Here is a 23,414-nt window from a genome sequence, read left to right as displayed (position 1 = left end):
TACTGCTGCTAGGAGGGATGCCCTTGATATCGCCTACATTTTCTGGGCCAAAGCTATTGATGTTTTTGTTCATACCGTTACCCTAGAGGTAGAAATTCTTACCATCTATCAATCATAAAAGATGTTACTCCTATATTGTGTCGGTTGATATATACTGCCGAGGATAAGACATATTTAATCTCTGTGCATCTAGTCAATTTTTTTTGTGCCAACCAAGTCATACAAGAAAATATTTTGAACATCAGAAGATTCATGCTACATGTTTTAAGCTGGTTGAAATATATGGCAAAAGAATCTTGAGTCCATTTGTGTTGAGTACAGGGCCTTTATGAGGTGCAGATGCAAGTCCCCCTAGGGGCTGGCTAAAGTGTGGAGCTTGAAGTAACCAGTAAGAGTGTTCTACTTGTTTCAATTCCCCCTATGGGCTGGCTAAAGTGGTAAATGCCTTGGTCTTGGTGGTATGCTCACTGCCGAGGAGCACTTGCTGGAAACTCCTTACTAAGGACTTGTGCACCTCTTGGATTAGTCAGGACTTTGCTCTCGAACACCCGGTGCCAATCAAAAAAGAAAATATTGTTGCACTTTAATCTGCAGATCATCCAGCCAAAAGTTGGTTGCAATTCAGTAACTGCCGGTTCTAACTTTAAGTGAATCTAGGAAATTGTTTGAATTGTTTAGTGCCTTTTCTCAGTTTACTGGACTCCTGGCTCGCTTGCTGACTGGTCTGTAACCGATTTCTTCGAGAAAGTGAGAATTTTGCAAGTGAAGGGTGGAGACTGTAACGTTCTTGATCTTACAACAATCAAGAACTTACTGTAACCCTCGAGTGCAGAACTCAGAAATGCAGCAACACAAAACACGATAACACAGAACACAGAACTCAGAACACAGAACACGAATCCAGAATGAACTGAATGCAAGATTCCCTTCGTGAATCTTGACAAGGAATTTTCGAGGAATTCCCAACCTCCAAATTGCATTAAAGCTCAAGATTCCAGATGCCATTTACACAGGCCATGCACTGCTTTTATACCTGCATTACATGAAGACTCAAAACGCAAGACTAAAATATAAAATGCACTCACAATCTCTGAAACTGAAACGCACCGTATCACTACACAGCTTTAAAGAACTAAACAACACATACAAACAAAACGCAACGTATTACTAAAATTGCAACTACAAGTCGTCGAGCTCTCCTTGGTAGTTAAATCTGTTACAGCCTCTTCACTCCCGCTGCTGCTGATCTGCACACAGTCCTCTTCACCTCTTCATGATCTTGCCCCCAAGCACCCGTGACAGAGACAGAGGAGTGGAACTAGAGGGATAAAAGAGATGTTTTTTGGTTAGTGGGATAAAAATGAAAAATTGGGGAAGTGGGTGGAACTTTAGTTAAAGAAGCTGATATTTATGCCTCAATTACTTTCCCAACGTTTATCAAGAAATAGGTGATTTTCTAACACCGCATTAGAGGGTGTTCTCGGAAAATAGTTGGTTACTGGATACTGTTCTTGGCTAACTATTTAACTATTACTATAGATTTACAAACTGTTTCTTCTTCCTTGAAGGTGGCACTGGTTCGGGAGTCGGGGGTTGATTCCACATATCTCCGTGGTTTCCCTCTTCCAGTGTAATGCTGAGTCATTGAGTAGCTCTAAGAATGATGGAGCATTGTACGTAAGTTTTCTGGTTTTGCCCTTTTATTTACTGTAATTTTTTCATTTTCAGATTGTAAAGGAAAAAAAATGAATTCGGGTTGTTCCACAATTGTGTTAGGTCTCTTGGAGAGCGGATCAGTGCTGACTTTAAAGTGCAGAAAATGTGGTGCCTGTCGTAACTTATACCCTGTGTCCTCTTTGCACTTCAGATCTTGTGTATTTTTTCCTAAGCTTTTTGTCAACTTTGTTTTTAACCGAATTGATAGATATACCATCACGTCAAAACTTCTAAGAACTGCTTATGTTAATGAAGCTGTTCATTTTATTCAAGCATGTCGTATCATACTGCTAAAGAAAACTAAAACCAATTCTAAATTTTATGATTCTCAGTTCTTAAAAGGATTCTAGGGGAGAACTGCTCTCTATCTCCGGCTGCTTCTCTCTTCTACCATCACAAGAGCATCATGCTTGTATGAGTGCTCAAAGCCACGGGCCGATTAGTTTCATTCAAAGTGACTTTTTATTTAAATAATTTACTTATGAGATGACTTTAAGTATGTCACATCAATCAATGTGAATGTGTATGATAAAATTTAGGATGTAGGGTAGAATCACTTAAAAAAAAAACTGAAGAAAGAAAACGTTAAGGTGCTGCTGAAAACCTGCTGTATTAATACTTGGTTGTTTGGATGTAATCAGGAAGATGATGAAGATTTAGGAGAAGGCATGCATCGATGAACAAGCAGACTGCACCTCAGGTGTTTGACAAAATGCTTGGATGAAAATGCACAACTAAGAATGGATAAAGAAGTACTTCGAGGGCTCCCAAACCTCCAAATTGTAAATACTAATTCAAACAAATTCTAGATGATGTCCTCTGTGCTGTTTTCCCTTCCTATATGGACGTAACCCATGACTAACAGAACAACTAAAAATGCAACACGTGTAATGTAAATAAAACAGAATGGAAATGGCAGTTATATAAATCATTGCGTTTAACTATGGACCAGATTCATAAAACTTTTAAAACGCACAACTTTATTAAATGAAGTGCCCCCTTCACACGGTACCGTTTCTTCTCATCTTGATGGTCTTCTCACCCACATCACTCACGACCAGATTTACTTCACTTCACTTCAGTTTCAGCACACACTTCACTTCTGCCCCTTTCCACGAACAGACCCCCTTTTTCTTCTCAATCTTAGGGCTAAGCAGCTGGGGTCTTGACAGAAAAGGAGTACATGTTGAGGACTACTCCGATGGCCAGAATATGGTGAATTGAGGTTAGTCTAGGCACCTAACTATTGACTTGAACTAATCCTAGTATGCATTTGACTCGTTCTGCATTTCTTCAGTTGTAAGTAGATGCCTATCAAATAAGGAGCCTCTCCTTGGCTGTTTTTTTTTTTTTTTTTTTTCCTTTTCTTTTGTCGGAGAATCTCTCCAAGGTAGGGCCCTTTGGACCCACCTTTCCAAGGCTGTTTAAACTGCTTGTGGCAGAGGTCAAAAGATTGCTTGTCCTTGGTAAATAACTATTAAAATTAGGCTTGCACACTGACCCAGCCGAATAAGATCTACACCCGACCCGACCCGCAGAAAATGGAGCACCAATCCGATCCAATCTGACCAGTAGATTTTCGGGTTGGGTCGAACCCGTTGCTCTTCTCTGCTTTGGATCCTTCAGCTTCATTTGCAGACTAAGGGTTTCAACCAGATTTCTCTCTGATTCCATTTCTCACTAGCACTCCGATTCCATCAACCAACCAAACACATCCAGATTTCTCTTTGATTCCATTTCTCACAACCACTCCGATTCCATCAACCAACCAAACACACTCTTGCACCGTCTCCTTGGTGTCCTTTGAGAGAAAACAATGAAAGCCATTTCGGGATGAAAGCCATTTCGGGATGAAAGCCATTACAAATCGTGCTCAGTTATAGCCATTTCGGGATGAAAGCAATTGGGAGGTTTGGTTTGTAATCTAAAGAACTTACGAAAACTTTCGGATTGAGAGGGTACGACACCATAGAAGCCATTAAAAATGATGTCAAGATCGCATTTCTTCAACTTCATGCCACCGCGAGATTACAACACCCACGAGCACCATTTCGGTACGCTCTTGAAACTCAAATCGAGTAGATGTTGTTTCCGAATCCAGAGAAAATTGAGAGGGGAGTATGGGTGAGGCGACGGAATATTGCGTTTATGGAGAGAGAGAGAGAGAGAGAGAGAGAGAGAGAGAGAGAGAGAGAGAGAGAGAGAGAGAGAGAGAGAGAGAGAGAGAGAGAGAGAGAGAGAGAGAGAGAGAGAGAGAGAGAGAGAGATGAAATCATCCAGATGCTTTAACGGTAGCTCTTGATGTCCAGGGCTGTGGCTGAAGTAGGAGATTATAAGCTGAATTCTAGAGATGCTAGGGTTTGAGGATGAGGGAGAATTGGGGACGGTTTCGATGGGTAGGCGGTTTCAATGTGTAATAAACCCGTAAAGGGTTTGATCCACTGAACCCGACTTTAGTCGGTTGGGCCCATATCGGATCTGTCGGATTAATCGGGCCAAGCCCTTTTCTGCACAGGCCTAATTAAAATCAAGAGGGATGTTGGTTTTTGGCGTTGTCTGTGATGACCCGCTTTTGAGTGTATTTTCGCTGGAATAATTATTTTTATTTTAATTAATATATAGTTTAATTATTTTAATTTATTTGCGTTTTAAAATTGGTTTTTAATTTATTTGATGTTGTGTTTTATTTCTTTTAGTTGTTTTTGTGGTTTTTAATCTCTTTTGGCGGTTTAGTTTTGTTTCCCGGAATGAGGATTAGATCTCCTCTTTTCCCTACATCTCTTTTTCTTTTTTCTTTTTCTTTTTCCTTTTTCTTTTTTTCTTCTTCTTTTCTTTTTCCTTTCTTTTTCTTTTTTTTTCTTCTTTTTCTTTTTTCTTTCTCTCTCCCGCGTCGTCCCCCCCCCGAGCTCTCTCTCTCTCTTCCCTCTCCCTCACGCCGAACGTCTCTTCAGCCCAACCCAGTGTCGTCCGGCCACCGTGTGGCCCACTACCGGTCCCGAACTCTTCCCCTCCCTCCGGCGCACCACCCCTCCAAAGCCCACCCCCAACCGGCCGGCCGTTTGGCCGGAAAAGCTCTCCAAAGGCTGCACGGATTTTGCTCCGATCCGCCGCCGTCGCTCCACCTCCGGCCACCATTTCTTCACCACTTCATCACCGGTCCCTTGCCGTCCTAACCCACCCATTTCCGGCCTCCAACGACCACCGGAACAGCTCCTACGAGCTTAGTTTCCGATTTGCGTTTTCCGGCCATTTCCGGCGATTCCGCCGCCACCCACGGCCGTTCATCACTTCTAATAGCTTCACAACCATCCCTAGACCATTCTCTATCAATTTCGTGTCCTAGTTTGCCCCCGTTCAAAAGTGGGTTTTTTCAAACCCACGGCCACAATGAATTTTCACTGTGACGTTGCTTTTTCGCCGCCGTTTGCAACGCCGTTTGTTTTCTAAAATTGCCATATAGCGCTGTAAGTATTTTTCAAACCCTATTTTCAGATTTAAATATATATTGCTCATTCAATTTATTTTATCTGTTGGTTGGTTGATTCCGAACTGAGTCCGAGGAGTTCGGGGGTCGGATGGATGGAGGATGGAGTTACTTGTTTTATTGATTTATGTTGGTTGGTTATCTTATTATGCATTGATATGGCATTTTATGGTGCATGCACGTGTGTTTTTGGTTATGTGTGAAAAGCCTGTATATTGGCGTAAGTGGTCTTACGGGTGCGTATGTATCACGACCCCAAGCCGGGATGGGGTATTATCCCGATGGAGCTCCTCTGGTCACTCGGGAGCGGAATAAACTGAGTGATGTCCCCTGAGTTGTCGTTAGACGACGGGAGCGGGGGCTAGGGGTTGCTTGGCTACGAACGCGCCGGGCGCGGAACCGAGCATCGCTCTATGCACCGACTCCGTGGCCCTTCGCTGGTGAGGGCTAGAGGATGCTTGGCTACGAACGTGCGGGGCACGGAACTGGGCATCGCTCGTTAGGTGTCACATGCGTGGTGGTACTCTGCGGTGTGGCACTGGAGCCAGGGTGTGCGGATGACCCCTAGGGGAGGTCATGGTGCATACGGATAAAAAAATGTGATTTTGGCGTGTGTGGAAAACTATGTCTTTGGGTTTTGTGCATTGGGCATGGTTCATGCATATTGTTTGAGTTCTATGTGTTATTATCTGGTAGTGTTTGGGTTTACTTACCTGCGGTACCCTTTTTGGTTCCGTAGCTTTTGGTGCAGAGTTCGAGGAGGAGGAGGAGGAGGCTGAGCCCGAGGATGCGGCTCCGCCGGGTTGCTGATGTCATGCTTTGTATTTGATATTTTATTATATGCGTGTTTTGTAATATTTTATTTATGTATGTTTTAAACAGCTTGTATTACGTTAAAAAAATTCTGGTACTTAGTTATGACTTTCGTTATCCGATGCGTGTTCTTTCGTGCACATTTGTTGACTTTGCACACACTCGGCACCCGTCGATAGGATGGTGACCCGGGTTGTCACCATCCAAACGTCTCGATTTTCCCGTGTTCAAGCGTGGCGATTTGGGGGCGTCACATTGTCTCTTATGGCGTTGTCTCTTATGCGGGACAGGCATTTTGACTTTAAACTTAAAATTTGGGGGTAGTTTTCATACCATTTGTGATTTTAAACTCAAAATTTTTCGATGTTTAAAAATTTGTTCGACTTTGTTGTAAATCCAATCCAAACAAGAGATTTATTTGTACTTCAAAGCTCCAAACCCAAATTTTTTAATCCAAAATTCATCAATCCAAATGCAAAATCATAGCAGAGTATGTCCCGGATGAGAAGCGCGTTGATATGGCTTTTCACAAGGTTTGAAAGCACTCGACGGTTGGCAGGTGGATTGTTGATCCCCGTGCATCGAACAAGCCAAAGTTTCTTGGTTACCAAACATATTTGTTCGCTCAACAAACTAGAATCGCTGGTTCAATTCCAACGAGGGAGTTCTGCAGATGACGTTGATCTTCCGGTAATCATTGTTTGCATACGTCTACTTTGCTCACTGCACATGCTTAAAGCCAGCTCTTTTAGGCCATGAATTGTTAGCGCAAAATCATTGGCCGATGCTATAAACTGAAGAAAGAATTTTCTATCTCAAAATTCTAATCTTGTCTCATTTTTAAAAATCTTTCAAATATAAATATCTTTAAATTAATCATTATAATTTTTCTAAACTTTCAAACAAAAAATAAAAAAAAAAATTCAAACTTTTCAAATATCCAAATAAAAATAATATTAAAAAATTATATTATAACAATATTTTAACTTTATAATATTTTTTATTCAACTTTTTCTCTTATTTTCTAAAATCCCATAAAACATTAACTCTAATTATCTCACTACTATTAACAAACTATCTTATTACTATTCAAAAAATTCTGATCTTAACTGACCCTCCAAGCTTGTCTAAATGTTTAGATGCTGGCATAAAGAACCCATAATTGTTAAAATGACCAAAATGATAAAAAGGTGAGAAACACGTATATTAAGCCGAAAATGATATTTGGTAGCAAGCTCTTCAGTCTTTTTGAAAAAAGTGGATAAATATAAGATCCACATAAAAAAATAATTTTTTGGTAGACCCCAATTTTTATTTATTTATTTAAGGGAATGCAAACTGCCATTGAACCCCGATCTCTGAGATCATTGCCTTCTTAGCATATCTCCAAGAAAGCAACACGTGCTTTTAGCAGATATTTGATGCAGTCACAGCTCCAAAAAAAACTTATCACAACATAAAATTTGTTTACTGGTGCCAAACTCAAATGAGCAATTTCAAATATAAGTTGGGGGCAATGACAAGAGCCAACACTATCTTGATATTACAGCACAGAATTAAATCTATATACAATTGGTGGTTCAAACAAAGGTAGCGGCACAACGGGCGTCAAATGCTATGTATTATCTTGCCTAAATGCTTAATATCGTCACTAGTCATTATAGCTATCACTATCATATATCAAACAGGTACCTGTCATATGGGACCAAACTATGATATCTCAAGCAAAAAGAAATCTGTCTTTCAATGGGTTTGAGTTGTTTCTCGAGCAACGATAAGTTCATCCAGACAATTAGCATCGGTGCAATCAGATGGCATTAAGATCTCATCATCAGTTGTGAAATGGTACTTCTCCCCAATAGCTCTAAGAAACTGATACACTTCAAACATAGTAGGTCTCTCCTTTGCAGTTGGCAACACACAATTACAAGCAACTTTAAGAAATTGTGTGAGCTCGTTATCAATACCCTTTCCAAGCAAAGACTTATCAATGGCAGTTTGGAGAAGAGAATTACTTGATAGATCAGTAATCCATTCTGCTAAACTTCCCTTGAAGGCCTCTGGGGCATTAACCACATGGGTTGGTTTCTCACCTGTAATCAATTCCAACAGAACAACTCCAAAGCTATACACGTCCCCTTTTGGGGTAGCAACTAATGTTCGCAGATACTCAGGATCAACATAACCCAAATCCCCAAACTCCCCATTGACAAAAGTACTCAAATGGGTGTCAATTGGGTTCATAAGCCTTGCAAGGCCAAAATCAGATAACTTGGGCTCAAATTCCTTATCCAAAAGTATACATTTGGAGCTTATGTTCCGATGTATAATACGTGGGTTGCAGTTATGGTGAAGCCATGCCAAACCTCTAGCTGCTTGAATCCCAATTCTGAGCCTCATGGGCCAGTCCATAGTCCTGGCCTCAGGTTCTGTACAATGTAATTGATCATAAAGTGTCCCATTTTCCATATATTTGTATACCACAAGTCTCTCCCTCTTTGCCATACAAAAGCCCATCAAGGGAACCAAGTTACGGTGCTTCAGACTCCCCAGAGTATTCATTTCAGACACAAATTCTTTTTCTAGGTGTTGAGAGTCTTGTAACCTCTTAACCATTAGCGTAAAACCATCAGGAAGCAATGCTTTGTACATAGTTCCAGTTCTTGTCGTTCCAATGATATTGCTTTTGCTAAAGCTGTTAGTTGCCTTCATGAGATCACTCAACCTCATTTTTGAGACTGACTTCTCAAACATTGAAACCTGTAAACAATATTACCTTCTTTGTTAGTCATGTTGGAGCTTCCTCAACAAAAATCAAAACCATAGAAAAGTTATTCTGTACTCAAGAAACTGAGGAAAATATAGTCTTATTTAGCAAACATATATCATAAATAGCAATTTCAAGGAGCAATATAGAGAATCACAAAACTTGCCTTGATTCCTTCCGTTCCTTTCAGAATCTTTGCCCATTGGTTACCTTCAGGGTCATCTTCCTTCTTCTTTCCAGCTACTCCACGTGAAAGGTAGTAGAGAATGATACCAACAGCAATAGATGTAAAAGTCACACCACCAACTGCTGATGCAGCAATTATTCCAATATGTGATTTTTTGGTAGTATCTTGGCAGGCTTTCAGTGGCCCCCCACAGAGTCCTAGATTATTCGCATAGCTCTCCGCAGTTACAGTAGAGCCAAAGTTAGGGACACGACCTGACAAGAGATTGTTGGACACACTAAATTTCTTGATCCGATTAAGCAGGACAAGTTGAAGTGGGATCATACCCGTCAATTGGTTGTGATCGAGTTCAAGCACATTCAAGTAAGTACAATTCGCAAGACTTAATGGGATTTCACCCGAAAAACTGTTGGATGAGAGATCTAGGGTTGTCACAAATTGGAGTTTATCTGATATATCACTAGGGATGGACCCTGATAGCTTGTTGCTAGAAAGATCGAGGCCTGTCAAGCTTGTGCAATTCTCGATGCCACGGGGAAACTTGCCCTTAAGACCCATGTCTGAAAGGCGAATATTTAGAACTCTGTTCTCATCAGGATGCCAACACTCCACGCCGTCGAACTTACAAATGAATCCCTCAGTATTGTTTTCAAAATTCCATGAAGAGCTCAAGTAGTTGTAAGGGTCTTCAAGAGACTCTTTGATGGTTTGCAAGCAGTAAATATTACTCTCATCGGCAAAACTTGAACTACCACTCAAAAAAACGACCCCCACATACAAGATCAAAGTGTGGGCAAGAACGGCAAAATATTTTCCATTCAACACCATTTGCGTGGGAATATTCATTATGGAGGTCTAAAAATAAAATAACTCAAAACCCTATTAGCAATTATACAAATAAGGGTTATTTGTTGGGAAAAAAAACTATTATACAAAGAAAGGGGCTTTCACGAAATTGGAGCAATAATATACACAATCAACAAAACTTAAGTTCCAATGGCACAAAAACCAAAAGAAAAACAATTTTCATTCACAGAAAAGACCCAATCCAACCGAAGAAAAATCCATTTAAAGAAAAACATTCCTACACAAGATATGTCTCACGAAACAACAACCGTAACAACTCCAGAAGCCTGAAATATACCAGGATGTTACAGACGCTAGCCTTAAATCCTTTAAAGACCCCAAAAAATTTGAAACCCAGGAATCTAATCTGTGTTATACATTAAATATAAAGAAGATTTAGGACATACACAGTAGAGAAAATGGTTTCAGAGATACCTGACATCAGTATGCTGTTTCAAAACTACCTATACGAAGAGAGAAAAAGATAAAGGGAAAAGATAAAAACAGGGGAACACTGAACGTAGAACACCCTTTCTCCAGCATATGAAACTCAAGAATCAGCAAGGAAACATCATTAGGATGTTATTGTCACAATGACTTCCGTTTATGTCAGTCTTTCTACCTTGTCCAACAACCCAAAGACACAAAAGTCCTGAGAGAGAGAGAGGGAGACAACCGTTCATGCCGTAAAAGTTGTGAAGGAACGGCCATGAATTAGTGCGTGTAGACTGTGCCTCGTTTACTAGTGAAAATGAATTGATTTTGACTGGAAAAAGACACTGAGAAGTTGGACCTTTCTTGCGTATCAAATGGGTCGGTCATTGGGTCTTCGTTTGTCACAGACTCACACACTTGGCGAAAAACTGTTTGACATGTACTTAAACAGGTATTGCATAAAAATAAACAAAAAAAAAAAAATGCGATAGTTGTGGGGGGTTCCCTCGTGTTTTTCACTAGAAGGGTTCTTAGAATTCACAGCAAGGTTTTGATTTTCGTTCGGTTTAGATTGGAATAGTTGGAATTTGTAGTTTTGGTATAGTGTCTAATCTATCACTCCATTCTGTTTCGTTTCAAATGTTGATAATTTTGATCCCGTTTTGACTATTTCAGTCAAATTTTGGCCAGAATTTGAGTGTTTCAGTCTCATTCTGTTTCGGACTTTTTTTTTTTATAATTTTCTTATATTTAGATGATATTTTTATAAATTTTAAATCTATATTTTATTTAATTAATTCTAAAATATAAAATATATTTATATAATTTTAATTTTTTTATGACTTTAAATATGTCACTTCATTCCGTTTTTTCTAATATCATTATTTTAAAAAAATTTATCTGTTCTTTTATTTTATTTTTTTGTTTTTATATCTTAACTTAAGTTTGTGATTTTTTCAACATATATTCATTTTATAAATTTTCAAATCTTCCATATATATACACACATATACATGATATATATTTACATATATATGTATTTATTCTATTAGTTGTTAGTTTATATATACATATAAATTTTTATATATAATATATAATTAATCTTGAAATAGTACACCGAAATGGTACCGGTATCGAAATATTTCGTTTCAGTATCTAATTGAAACGGTGACCGAAATTGTACTCAAAATTTTGATTTTCAGTCTCAAACTAAGTTCTTTGTTCACACGCAAAAAGAGGTTCTTTGCTCTCACACTCTTGCAGCTTTTGGTCTTTGCTGACAAAAATAACAGACGACCAACTCCACTTGGTACAAAAAACTCATTTCTAATCATCTGCATATATTTGAGATTAGGGGTGTTCATCCGAGTATACCATGGCCAAAACTTGGGTTCAAAATCCAGAATGAGTTTCGGCCCGGTTATACCTGGGTTATGATCCGGTCCAAAACCTGGATTAATCTGGGTTTTTACAACTTGGAAATCCGGGTTTCGGATGAAACCTGGGTTTTTTTTTTTTTAACTGAAATCATTCTGTTATTAATTTTTTTATGTTGAAAAAATGTTTAAAAAAAATCCAATATTTATTACAATTTTTTCAAGAAATATTGTTGAAATGCAAAATTTTTTTGTTATATAAAAGCTTATATTTTTTTATATCATTGTCCATGATGATAAAAATATCAGCTAATTATAATTAACACATACATATCAACTAATGCTATAAACAACTAATTAACCTGAAAAGAAAAAAAAATTCACTACATATTACATTTTTTGAATTGATTTGCTTAGAACATTACAAAACACATATATTATTTTAATTAAATAAATAGAGAAATTACACCAGTGGCACCAATACCTAAAGATCAGCATCACAAGCACTTAGAAAGGCAAAAATTTATCAGGAGCCATTAAATTTGCATCCATCCTGGTATCTTGATCATAAAGAGACCCCATTCGTGTATCTAGAATTGCCAGTTAGGACTTCACCCATGGTGGATTGTACCTACCTTCGACCCACAGAGCTTCTCAGTATCTTTGTGCTTAAAATTTGGATATTTTGGGTTTTTGTGTCAACAAAAGAACATCTCAATAATATGCTTTGGAAGCAAACATGAACAAGAAATTAGTTCGATGATGCTAAAATTTCAAGTCCACATAGAATACGTCCAGGAATTTTCCAATATTATTACTTAGTAGAGCGAACTATGTCATTATAATATGGTTCAAAGATTATATTTAACATAACATTTGAATCAAGTTTCATAATTGCTGAAGAATTATCAAGCCAGTGCATGGCCGAAAAAATATATATCCACACTTTTCAAGCCAAGAAAAACAACCTATTGTTTATGCTGTTTATTGATCCATTATGCTTTCTATCTTATAATATTCACCCTAGTATTTTCTCATTATAAAAACACATGTTGTATTTTTCATTTGGCCATGTAAATTTTGTGCAGATTACATCAAAGCATATATATTATTCTCCTCGTTACATCCTAGGGTATAAGCACATGAACATGTATAAAAGATCCAATCTCCTAATAGAGAAAATTTAAATGGATTTAAATTTAGTACCTTGTTCTTCCTATTATCCCACCAATCCATTGGATTAGCAAAGAAGGCTCGCCATAATTCTTCAACAGAACCAACATTGCTTCCAGCATTATTTCCAAGCTTTTTCCTTGCAAAAATAGAGGAAACATGTAACAGGAACATTCAAACACAAACAAAACTCTTCTCAAATTAAGAATATTTCTTGCCTGCCATCACATAATTTGATTCACGATCATTCAAAGGGAAGATGAGAGGCTCCTTTCAACAAAATTCAGGTGCTGAACAACTACTTGCAAAAGAGCTAAAACTATCATAATTGACTACGGGCAAACTGAATGTGAATAGGGAACTACCTTTGGTTATGAATATAAAATAAATTGAAAAATCCTTGTAGTATGTCTGCTGTCTTCCATCCTTGCTTTCAACTGTATCTGACACTAGGCGACATGATATGTATATTTGCTGGCCTTTCTTCATAGGCTAAAAAGCAATATGCGCTAGCTCATCCCAAAACATCAAGTTTATCCTAAATTACATAATTGTCATTCTCAAGAAAGCTATATGATTTGAACTCCAATTAGCACTGAGCCACTGATGGTATTCATACATAGATGAGTTAGTTTGTTACATCTCAAGTCTTAACGAGATCAACAAGGCATCAACTAACAAAAAATTGTAGTAAGCAAAACACGCACACGCACCCAAGCCAATCATGTCTAACAGAGTGACCTTGAGTTGCTGGTCAGCATGCATTCTAGATAAGTAATCGACTCATTTATCCTATCATCCCAGAACTCTTTGACACAGATTATGGTTCTCGTTATTCTTCTTCTTCTTCTTTTTTATTTTTTTTATTTTTTAAACAAAAAAAACTTTTTGCATAAAGATATTTACGTAGGTGGTGAAGAGGAAATCAACTGAGAATTACAAAGGAATTCCATACATAACAAACGGACCAACCCAGAAAATTCCCTGCATGCCTAAACTGTGATGACCCGCTTTTGAGTGTATTTTCACTGAAGGGTTGTTTTTAATTTAATTAATATCTTGGTTTATTTATTTTAAATTATTTCATTTTAAAATTGGTTTTTATTTGTTGAATGTTGTGTTTTATTTAATTAGTCGTTTTACGATTTTTAATCTCGTTTTCAGCGGATTTGTTTTGCTTTCCGGAGTGAGGATTGGACCTCATTTATTTCCTACATCTTTTCTTTTCCCTTTTTCCTTTTTCTCTTTTTTTTTCTCTTTTCTTTCCTTTTTCTTTTTCCTTTTCTTTTTTTTTCTTCTTCTTTTTCCTTTTCTCTCTCCCGTGCGTCGACCCTCTCTCTCTCTTTCTCTCCTCTCTCCCACGCCGGATTCAGCCCCAGCCCCGACCCACCGCCGTCCGGCCACCGTGGTCGACACCACCCCCGCTGGTCGAACCCCCTCCTGCCGGCGCACCACCCCACCGAACCCCAGCCCCATCTGGCCAGCCGTTTGGCCGGAAAACGCCCAAGAAGCCCCACGGTTTTTGCCTCGATCCGCCGCCGTCGCTCCACCTCCGGCCACCACCTCTTCACCACTTCATCACCGGTTCCTTGCCGTCCTAACCCACCCATTTCCGGCCTCTAATAGCCACTGGAACAGCTCCCACGAGCTAGCTTTCCATTTTGGGAAATTCGGCCATCAACCACCGTTTTCGCCGCCACCCACGGCCAAACTTCACTTCCATTAGCTTCATAAACATCCTTAGACCCTTTCCTATCAATCCCGAGCCTTGGTTTGTCCCCGTTCAAAAGTGGGTATTTTATAACCCACGACCACAGTAAATTTTCACTGTTACGTTACTTTTTCTTCGCCGTTTGCAACGCCGCAAGCTTTCTAAAAATATCGTATAGCACTGTAAGTATTTTCCAAACCCTACTTTTAGATTTAAATATATTTTTCTCTCTCAATAATTAATTGTTGTTGGTTGGCTGATTCCGGATTGAGTCCGAGGAGTTCGGGGGTCGGATGGATTGAGGACGGAGTGCTTGGTTTTGTTTGTTTGGGTTTGCTTGATTATTTGTGTTATGAGGCGTGAGTTGCATATTGGGTTTATGTGCATATTGTTTTTAATCGGAAAAATCCCGTTTTATTGGCGTAAATGGTTTTTGGGTGCGTGTGTCTCACGAGCCCAAGCCGGAATGGGTTATTATCTCGGTGGAGTTCCTCTGGTTACTCGGGAGTGGATAAAACTGAGTGACATCCCCTGGGTTGTCGTAGGGCGAGGACCGGATCGCACGATACGGTAATGCTGTCGTGTCGACTCCGTGGTCCCTAGAGTGGCGGGGACTAGAGGATGGCTTGGCCAGGTACGCGCGAGGCGCGAGTCTAGGCATCGCTCGTTTAGGTGTCACATGCGTAGTCGTTACCTGTGGTGTGGCATAGAGTCAGGGTATGCAGGTGATCCCTAGGGGAGATCATGGTGCATGCATAACTGGTTTGTTTTTATGGTTTTCGGATGTGGGCCATTTTCTGGGAAAATGGCGATGCTTGGTTTCCGAGGTTTTTGATCCATTTTTCAGAAAAATGGTGGTTTGGGCCATTATCTGGGATAATGGCGAGGCTTGATTTTAAGGATATGTTTTTGTGGGCCAAATGGGTTTTTGGCGTGCGTGTAAAAAAAAAATCATGTTTTATGGCGCATGTGCATTGGTTTTTATTTCATGCAAATTGTTTGAGTTTTTATATGTTTTTATCTAGTGGTGTTTGGAGTTTACTTACTTGCGGCACCATTTTTGGTACCGTAGATTTTGGTGCAGAGATCGAGGATGAGGAGGAGGAGGCTGAGCCCGAGGATGCGGCTCCGCCGGGGTGCTGATGTCATGTTTTGTATTTAGTTTAAAATTATATTTGTGTCTTGTAATATTTATTTATGTATGTTTTGAATAGTTTTGTATTAAACAAGAAAAATTCTGGTACTTAGTTATTGACTTGCTTTTCGCTGCGTAATTCTCGTGCACTTTTGTCATTTTTTTTTTCACACACTTGGCACACGACGATAGGATGATGACCCGTGATGTCATCATCCGGACGTCTCGATTTCCCCGTGTTCGTGCGTGGGGATTTGGGGGCGTCACAGGTGGTATCAGAGCGGTTTGGGTCTGGGTAAAAACCACATGTCCCGTAGGTAGTACCAGAATGTTTTAAGGTTGTGTTTTAATTATGTTAAGTAAAGTTATTTAAATTGTTTTATTTGTTTTATTTGTTTGAACTTGTTTGTTTGTTTTTATTTTTTTAGTTATGTTTTTGCAAGTTGGTTTCTTTTGTTTTGTGTGATGTGGTGTTGGTCTTTGGTTCTGTTTTTGTTTGTTGTTGGTTTTATTTGTTTTTATTTTTTGAAAGGGGGTCAAAGGTTGTGGTGGCAGGAAAATGGGGAGGCCAAAGAAATCTACTCAGGAGCCACGGGACAATACATCAAGAGATGACTCCATAGCCCAAGCCATACGGCAGATGACGGAGGTCCTTGGCCAGCAAAATTTTAGGCCACAATAGACAGGGCCTTGACCACAACCAGGGGACCTTGGCCACAACAAGGGGGTCCCTGGCCACCACAAGGAGGGCCTTGTCCGCAACAAGAAGAACTTTGGCATAACCAGGAGGTCCTTGGCCATATCAAGGAGGATCTAGCGGCATGGTGCAAGCCGGATACACCTATGAGCGCTTTCTGGCGCATAGGCCCCACACTTCACTGGAGAAGAGGACCCGCTTCAAGCTGGAAAGTGGATCAAAGACCTGAAAAGAACTTTTGAGGTGTGTGGTTGCACCGAGGCGCAATAGGTACTCTATGCTAGCTATCTGTTGCAAGGCACCACTTTTGATTGGTGGGATACTAAGAGGGTGATGCTAGAAGCAGAGTTGGGTTCATTCGCCGCTGTAACCTGACAGCGCTTCAAGAAAGAATTTAATGATCGCTTCTTTCCCGCATCGGTAAGGAAGCAAAAGGCAAGAGAGTTCTCAAATTTGGTTCAAGGAGGCATGACAGTGGAACAGTACGCCCGAAGGTTTATAGAACTTGGGCGATTTGCTCCCCACCTTATCGCCACAGAGGAGATGTGAGCTGAGCGTTTTCAGGAGGGACTACGCCCTGATATACGCCGTATGGTGGTCAGCCATCGGATATCCACTTTTCAGGAATTAGTGAATGTGGCCACCCTTGTGGAGCGAGAGAATAATCTGAGTATGGGCTCCCCTCCGGGTCATAAGAGGCGGAGTTTTTCTGGTGAAGGAAGCAGCTTGGGTTCGCCTCAGAAATTTGTTCATCGGACCGGAACTCGACCTCAAGCATCCTCAGGTGTTCGCATGGGAGGACGTGTGCCTGTTTGCGGAGTTTGTAATAGAGCCCATGTGGGTGAGTGCCCTTCTGGTGGGGCTCGATGTTATAATTGTGGCCAGCAGGGTCACTTTGCCCGAGAATGTCCAAGAACAGCTCAAGGAAGCCGTGGAGGTAGACGCGGTGGAAGAACAAATCCAAGGCACGCAGTGCAAGCCCGGGTTTATGCTGTCACACTCGGAGATGTGGATGATGAGGCGCCAGCGACTCATGATGCTGGAGTAATTACAGGTATGGATTAATTTGATTCTATGTTGGATTTAATTTTGGTGTATTTGGTTTCTCCTTTGTTTTTTTTTGGATTTCATGGGTTGTGTGTTTGGTTCAGGGAGAGTCCGTTTGTATGAGTTTTATGCTTGCACTTTGTTTGATTCCGGTGCTTCACAGTCATTTGTATCTTCCACGTTTGCGCGAATGTGTAATTTGGTCACGGAACCTTTGCCAAAGTCATTGGTGGTGGCTTTACCCGATGGTGAAATGGTATGGTGCTCCAAGGTTGCATTGGGATGCCCATTAAATTTTGATGGAAGGTTCTTGGATGCTGATTTGGTTGTGTTTAAGCTGTTGGGTTTTGATATCATCCTCGGAATGGATTGGCTATACCGATATTCTGCGAGTATTAATTGCAGAAGTCGGGTAATTACCTTTCAGCTTCCAGATGGTGATTGTCTAGAATTTGCAGGGAGTAAGTTAAAAGAAAAGTCGGTAATTATATCGGCAATTCAAGCAAGAAGAGAGATTGCATGGGGAGCGGATGCAGTCTTAGTTCAGATGGTGTCCACGCCGTCCGAGGAGAAGTCTTTGGTAGACATTCCAGTTGTGGAAGAATTTTCTGATGTGTTTGTGGATGACTTGCCCGGACTATCCCCTGTTCGGAAAATGGAGTTTGTTATAGACTTGAAACCTGGAGCGGCTCCTGTACATAAAGCTCCTTATCGCATGGCACCAGCTGAATTAAAAGAGTTGAAGACTCAGTTGCAAGAGCTGGTAGATAAGGGATTTATTCAGCCTAGTACTTCGCCGTGGGGTGCGCCGGTGTTGTTCGTTAAAAAGAAAGATGGGACCCTCCGAATGTGCATAGATTATCGGGAATTAAACAAGGTGACCATCAAAAATAAATATCCTCTCCCGCGGATCGATGATTTATTTGATCAGCTTCAAGGAGCAGCCGTGTTCTCGAAAATTGATTTGAGGTCGGGATACTACCAGCTGAGGATCAGAGACAAGGATGTACCTAAAACTGCTTTCAGGTCGAGGTATGGGCATTATGAATTTAAGGTGATGCCGTTTGGGTTAGCTAATGCCCCTACTGTTTTCATGGATTTGATGAATCGAGTATTTCGACCTTATCTGGATTCCTTTGTGGTAGTGTTTATTGATGATATTCTGATTTATTCCCGAGATGTTGAAGAACATGTGTATCATCTTCGTCTGGTACTTGGGAAATTGAGAGAACACCAGCTTTATGCCAAGCTTAGCAAGTGTGAATTCTGGCTGGAAGAAGTCAGATTTCTTGGGCATGTGATTTCCTGAGACGGAGTGGTTGTTGATCCTAGTAAGGTGGAAGCCATTTTGTCATGGCCGCGTCCCACTACAGTGCGCGAGATCCGGAGTTTCTTGGGGCTTGCTGGTTATTACCGAAGATTTGTGGAGGGATTTGCTCGCCTATCCGGACCTCTCACAGCTTTGACTCGGAAGAATACAGAATTTGTTTGGTCAGATAAGTGTGAGAGAAGCTTCCAAGAATTAAAGAACAGGTTAACGACGACACTAGTGTTAGCGCTTCTAGAACCGCATAAGCCATTTATAGTCTTCAGTGATGCGTCTAAGTTTGGTTTGGGTTGTGTCCTTATGCAGCAAGGACGGGTTGTTGCCTATGTATCTCGTCAGCTAAAGGACCATGGGAAGAATTATCCGACGCACGATTTAGAGTTGGCTGCGATTGTTTTTGTACTCAAGATCTGGCGGCACTTCTTGTATGGGGAAGCTTGCGAGGTGTACATTGATCACAAGAGCTTGAAGCATTTGTTTTCCCAGAAAAATCTGAACATGAGGCAGAGGCGATGGCTAGAGCTAATCAGTGACTACCAGTGTGAGATCAAATACCATCCGGGGAAGGCTAATATAGTTGCTGATGCTTTGAGCCGAAAATCGCTCTTGGAAGATGAAGCCGAGCCATCGGAATTGAATTCGTTGCTTTGTGGGATGAGAAGGCTCCTTATTGAGAGTTCGTAGCAAGAAGAGATTTTATCTTCAGTTCTTGATATTCGGGTAACTGATTTTGAAGAATTGAAGACTCTTCAAAGGAAGAATCCAAAGCTGCTGAATATCAGAAAAAGAGTCAGAAAATCTCGAGGGCCATTGCATTATAGCATGGATAAAGATGGGATACTTCGGTTTCGAGATCGCAGAGTGGTCCCCAAGGATTCGAAATTCAAGGAGCGGATCATGGCAGAAGCTCATGCGGCCCCTTATTCAGTTCATCCCGGCGGTACAAAGATGTACCGGGACTTGAAGAAAAATTACTGGTGGGATGGAATGAAGAGGGATATTGCCTTATATGTTGAGAAATGTCACACATGCCGTCAAGTGAAGGCCGAGCATCAAAGACCCGCTGGTATGCTCCAACCCCTCCCTATTCCTGAGTGGAAACGGGATGACATCACGATGGACTTTGTAGTGGGTTTGCCGAGAACGCCTAGTGGGAAAAATTCTGTTTGGGTGATTGTTGACCGGTTAACGAAGAGTGCTCATTTCCTGCCTATTAATAACACCGACTCCTTGGGTAAGTTGACACGCTTGTACGTGAAAGAAATAGTGCGGCTGCACGGCATACCAAAGAGTATAGTATCGGATCGAGACCCAAGTTTCATGTCGCAGTTTTGGAAAAGTTTGCAGGCAGCTTTGGGTACTAAGTTGAAGTTCAGTACTGCTTACCACCCTCAGACAGACGGCCAATCGGAGCGCACCATTCAGACCCTTGAAGACATGTTGCGAGCGTGTGTCATGGAATTTCAAGGGAGTTGGGAAAACCATTTGCCGCTCATAGAGTTTGCATATAATAACAACTTCTATGCGACCATTTAGATGGCTCCCTATGAAGCTCTTTACGGGAGGAAGTGCAGATCGCCCTTGTGTTGGGATGAAGTCGGGGAGAGTAGGATAATTGGACCCGAAATAATTCAAGAGATGCAAAGCCAAGTTTGGATCATCAGGGATAAAATGGCGGCAGCTCAGATTCGCCAGAAGAGCTACGCTGATACCAGGAGGAGAGAGTTATCTTTTGAAGTAGGTGATTGGGTTTATCTCAAGGTCTCTCCCATGAGAGGTGTTAAGCGTTTTGGTAAGAAGAGAAAACTGGATCCGAGGTATGTCGGCCCTTTTCAGATTCTGGAGAAGGTAGGGTCCGTCGCCTATAGAGTTACTTTGCCAGAGTATTTTGGGGATATTCATGATGTCTTCCACGTATCGTCTTTGAAGAAGAGCTTTGGACTACAAGAGCCACGTTTCGTCGACCTGGAGAGTATTCAGTTGCAACCGGATCTCACTTATGAGGTTGTTCCGTCGCAGATCATAAATTGGAAGGAGCAACAGTTGAGGTCCAAGACGATACCTTTGGTTAAGGTGGCGTGGGGAGATCCGTTAGCTCAAAACTTCTCTTGGGAGCGAGTAGCGGACATGAGGGAGCAGTACCCATACTTGTTTGAGTAATGAAGGTACGTATCTTAATCTTGGTCACAGATGGTTTATGTGATTTTATGTGACTTGCTTTAAGTTGGTGGTTGATTTTGCAAATTTCAAGGATGAAATTTGTTTTAAGGGGGGGAGGATGTGATGACCCGCTTTTGCGTGTATTTTCACTTAAGGGTTGTTTTTAATTTAATTAATATCTTGGTTTATTTATTTTAAATTATTGCATTTTAAAATTGGTTTTTATTTGTTGGATGTTGTGTTTTATTTAATTAGTCGTTTTACGGTTTTTAATCTCGTTTTCGGCGGATTTGTTTTGCTTTCCGGAGTGAGGATTGGACCTCATTTATTTCCTACATCTTTTCTTTTCCCTTTTTCCTTTTTCTCTTTTTTTTTTTTTTTTTTTTTTCTCTTTTCTTTCCTTTTTTTTTTTTCTTCTTCTTTTTCCTTTTCTCTCTCCCGTGCATCGACCCTCTCTCTCTCTCTCTCTCTCTCTCTCTCTCTCTCTCTCTCTCTCCTCTCCCACACTGGATTCAGCCCCAGCCCCGACCCACCGCCGTCCGGCCACTGTGGTCGACACCACCCCCGCCGGTGGAACCCCCTCCTGCCGGCGCACCACCCCACCGAACTCCAGCCCCATCTGGCCAGCCGTTTGGTCGGAAAACGCCCAAGAAGCCCCACGGTTTTTGCCTCGATCCGCCGCCGTCGCTCCACCTCCGGCCACCACCTCTTCACTACTTCATCAACGGTTCCTTGCCATCCTAACCCACCCATTTCCGGCCTCTAATAGCCACTGGAACAGCTCCCACGAGCTAGCTTTCCATTTTGGAAAATTCGGCCATCAACCACCGTTTTCGCCGCCACCCACGGCCAAACTTCACTTCCATTAGCTTCATAAACATCCTTAGACCATTCCCTATCAATCCCGAGCCTTGGTTTGTCCCCGTTCAAAAGTGGGTATTTTACAACCCACGGCCACAATGAATTTTTACTGTTACGTTGCTTTTTCTCCGCCGTTTGCAACGCCGCAAGCTTTCTAAAAATACCGTATAGCGCTGTAAGTATTTTTCAAACCCTACTTTTAGATTTAAATATATTTTGCTCTCTCAATAATTAATTGTTGTTGGTTGGCTGATTCCGGACTGAGTCCGAGGAGTTTGAGGGTCGGATGGATTGAGGACGGAGTGCTTGGTTTTGTTTGTTTGGGTTTGCTTGATTATTTGTGCTATGAGGCGTGAGTTGCATATTGGGTTTATGTGCATATTGTTTTTAATCGGAAAAATCCCGTTTTATTGGCGTAAATGGTTTTTGGGTGCGTGTGTCTCACGAGCCCAAGCCGGGATGGGTTATCTCGGTGGAGCTCCTTTGGTCACTCGGGAGTGGATAAAACTGAGTGACATCTCCCTGCGACAACCGGATCGCACGATACGGTAATGCTGTTGTGTCGACTCCGTGGTCACTAGAGTGGCGGGGACTAGAGGATGGCCTGGCCAGGTTCGCGCGAGGCGCGAGTCTGGGCATCGCTCGTTTAGGTGTCACATGCGTAGTAGTTACCTGCGGTGTGGCATAGAGCCAGGGCGTGCGGGTGATCCCTAGGGGAGATCATGGTGCATGCATAACCGGTTTGTTTTTATGGTTTTCGGATGTGGGCCATTTTCTGGGAAAATGACGATACTTGGTTTTCGAGGTTTTTGATCCATTTTCTGGGAAAATGGTGGTTTGAGCCATTATCTGGGATAATGGCGAGGCTTGGTTTTAAGGATATGTTTTTGTGGGCCAAATGGGCTTTTGGCATGCGTGTAAAAAAAAATCATGTTTTATGGCGCATGTGCATTGGTTTTTATTTCATGCAAATTGTTTGAGTTTTTATATGTTTTTATCTAGTGGTGTTTGGAGTTTACTTACCTGTGGCACCATTTTTGGTACCGTAGATTTTGGTGCAGAGATCGAGGATGAGGAGGAGGAGGCTGAGCTCGAGGATGTGGCTCCGCCGGGGTGCTGATGTCATGTTTTGTATTTAGTTTAAAATTATATTTGTGTCTTGTAATATTTATTTATGTATGTTTTGAATAGTTTTATATTAAACAAGAAAAATTCTGGTACTTAGTTATTGACTTGCTTTTCGCTGCGTAATTCTCGTGCACTTTCGTCGTTTTTTTTTTCACACACTTGGCACACGACGATAGGATGATGACCAGTGATGTCATCATTCGGACGTCTCGATTTCCCTGTGTTCGTGCGTGGGGATTTGGGGGCGTCACATAAACCATCACATACCCACGTGCGTGGGGATTTGGGGGCGTCACATAAACCATCACATACCCACTCAAAATCACCAAAGAGAGAACAAAAAAATAAAGAAAAAAAAAATACCCACAGATGAAGAAAACCCAGACAGAACACCCAACTGTTGTGCACCCCCTGATAGAAAGCGAAGGATTTCCCCCTTTGTTGGATCTCCCTGATAGCCACCAGCATCCACTAGTTTGGGACCCTCTGCAAATCTGGAAAAATAAAAGAAAATGCTGGAGTGATGGTGAAGAACCCCAAAATAATGCACC

At 41.2% G+C, this 23,414-nt stretch overlaps 1 protein-coding gene, 1 long non-coding RNA gene and 1 pseudogene across 2 annotated transcripts; 1 reads left to right on the top strand and 2 right to left on the bottom strand.

Moving 5' to 3' along the window:
• Nucleotides 1–1,561: 1,561 nt before the first annotated feature.
• Nucleotides 1,562–1,888, top strand: LOC122317453. The gene is made up of 2 exons (XR_006244477.1): nt 1,562–1,677; nt 1,777–1,888. It is a non-coding gene; the product is annotated as an uncharacterized LOC122317453 (long non-coding RNA).
• A 5,647-nt stretch (nt 1,889–7,535) lies between these two features.
• On the bottom strand, nt 7,536–10,633 carry LOC122316763 (probably inactive leucine-rich repeat receptor-like protein kinase At5g48380). The gene is made up of 2 exons (XM_043133535.1): nt 8,947–10,633; nt 7,536–8,773 (listed from the first exon to the last, which is right to left on the bottom strand). The coding sequence occupies exons 1-2, from the start codon at nt 9,811–9,813 to the stop codon at nt 7,757–7,759; spliced, it is 1,884 nt and encodes a 627-aa protein (XP_042989469.1). The 5' UTR covers nt 9,814–10,633; the 3' UTR covers nt 7,536–7,756.
• Nucleotides 10,634–12,131: 1,498 nt separating this feature from the next.
• Nucleotides 12,132–13,562, bottom strand: LOC122316225 (annotated as a pseudogene).
• Nucleotides 13,563–23,414: the final 9,852 nt, after the last annotated feature.

This window comes from Carya illinoinensis, chromosome 7 (assembly GCF_018687715.1).
Source record: "Carya illinoinensis cultivar Pawnee chromosome 7, C.illinoinensisPawnee_v1, whole genome shotgun sequence".
Classification (NCBI taxonomy): Eukaryota; Viridiplantae; Streptophyta; class Magnoliopsida; order Fagales; family Juglandaceae; genus Carya; species Carya illinoinensis.
This window is presented reverse-complemented; position numbering and strand designations above follow the sequence as displayed.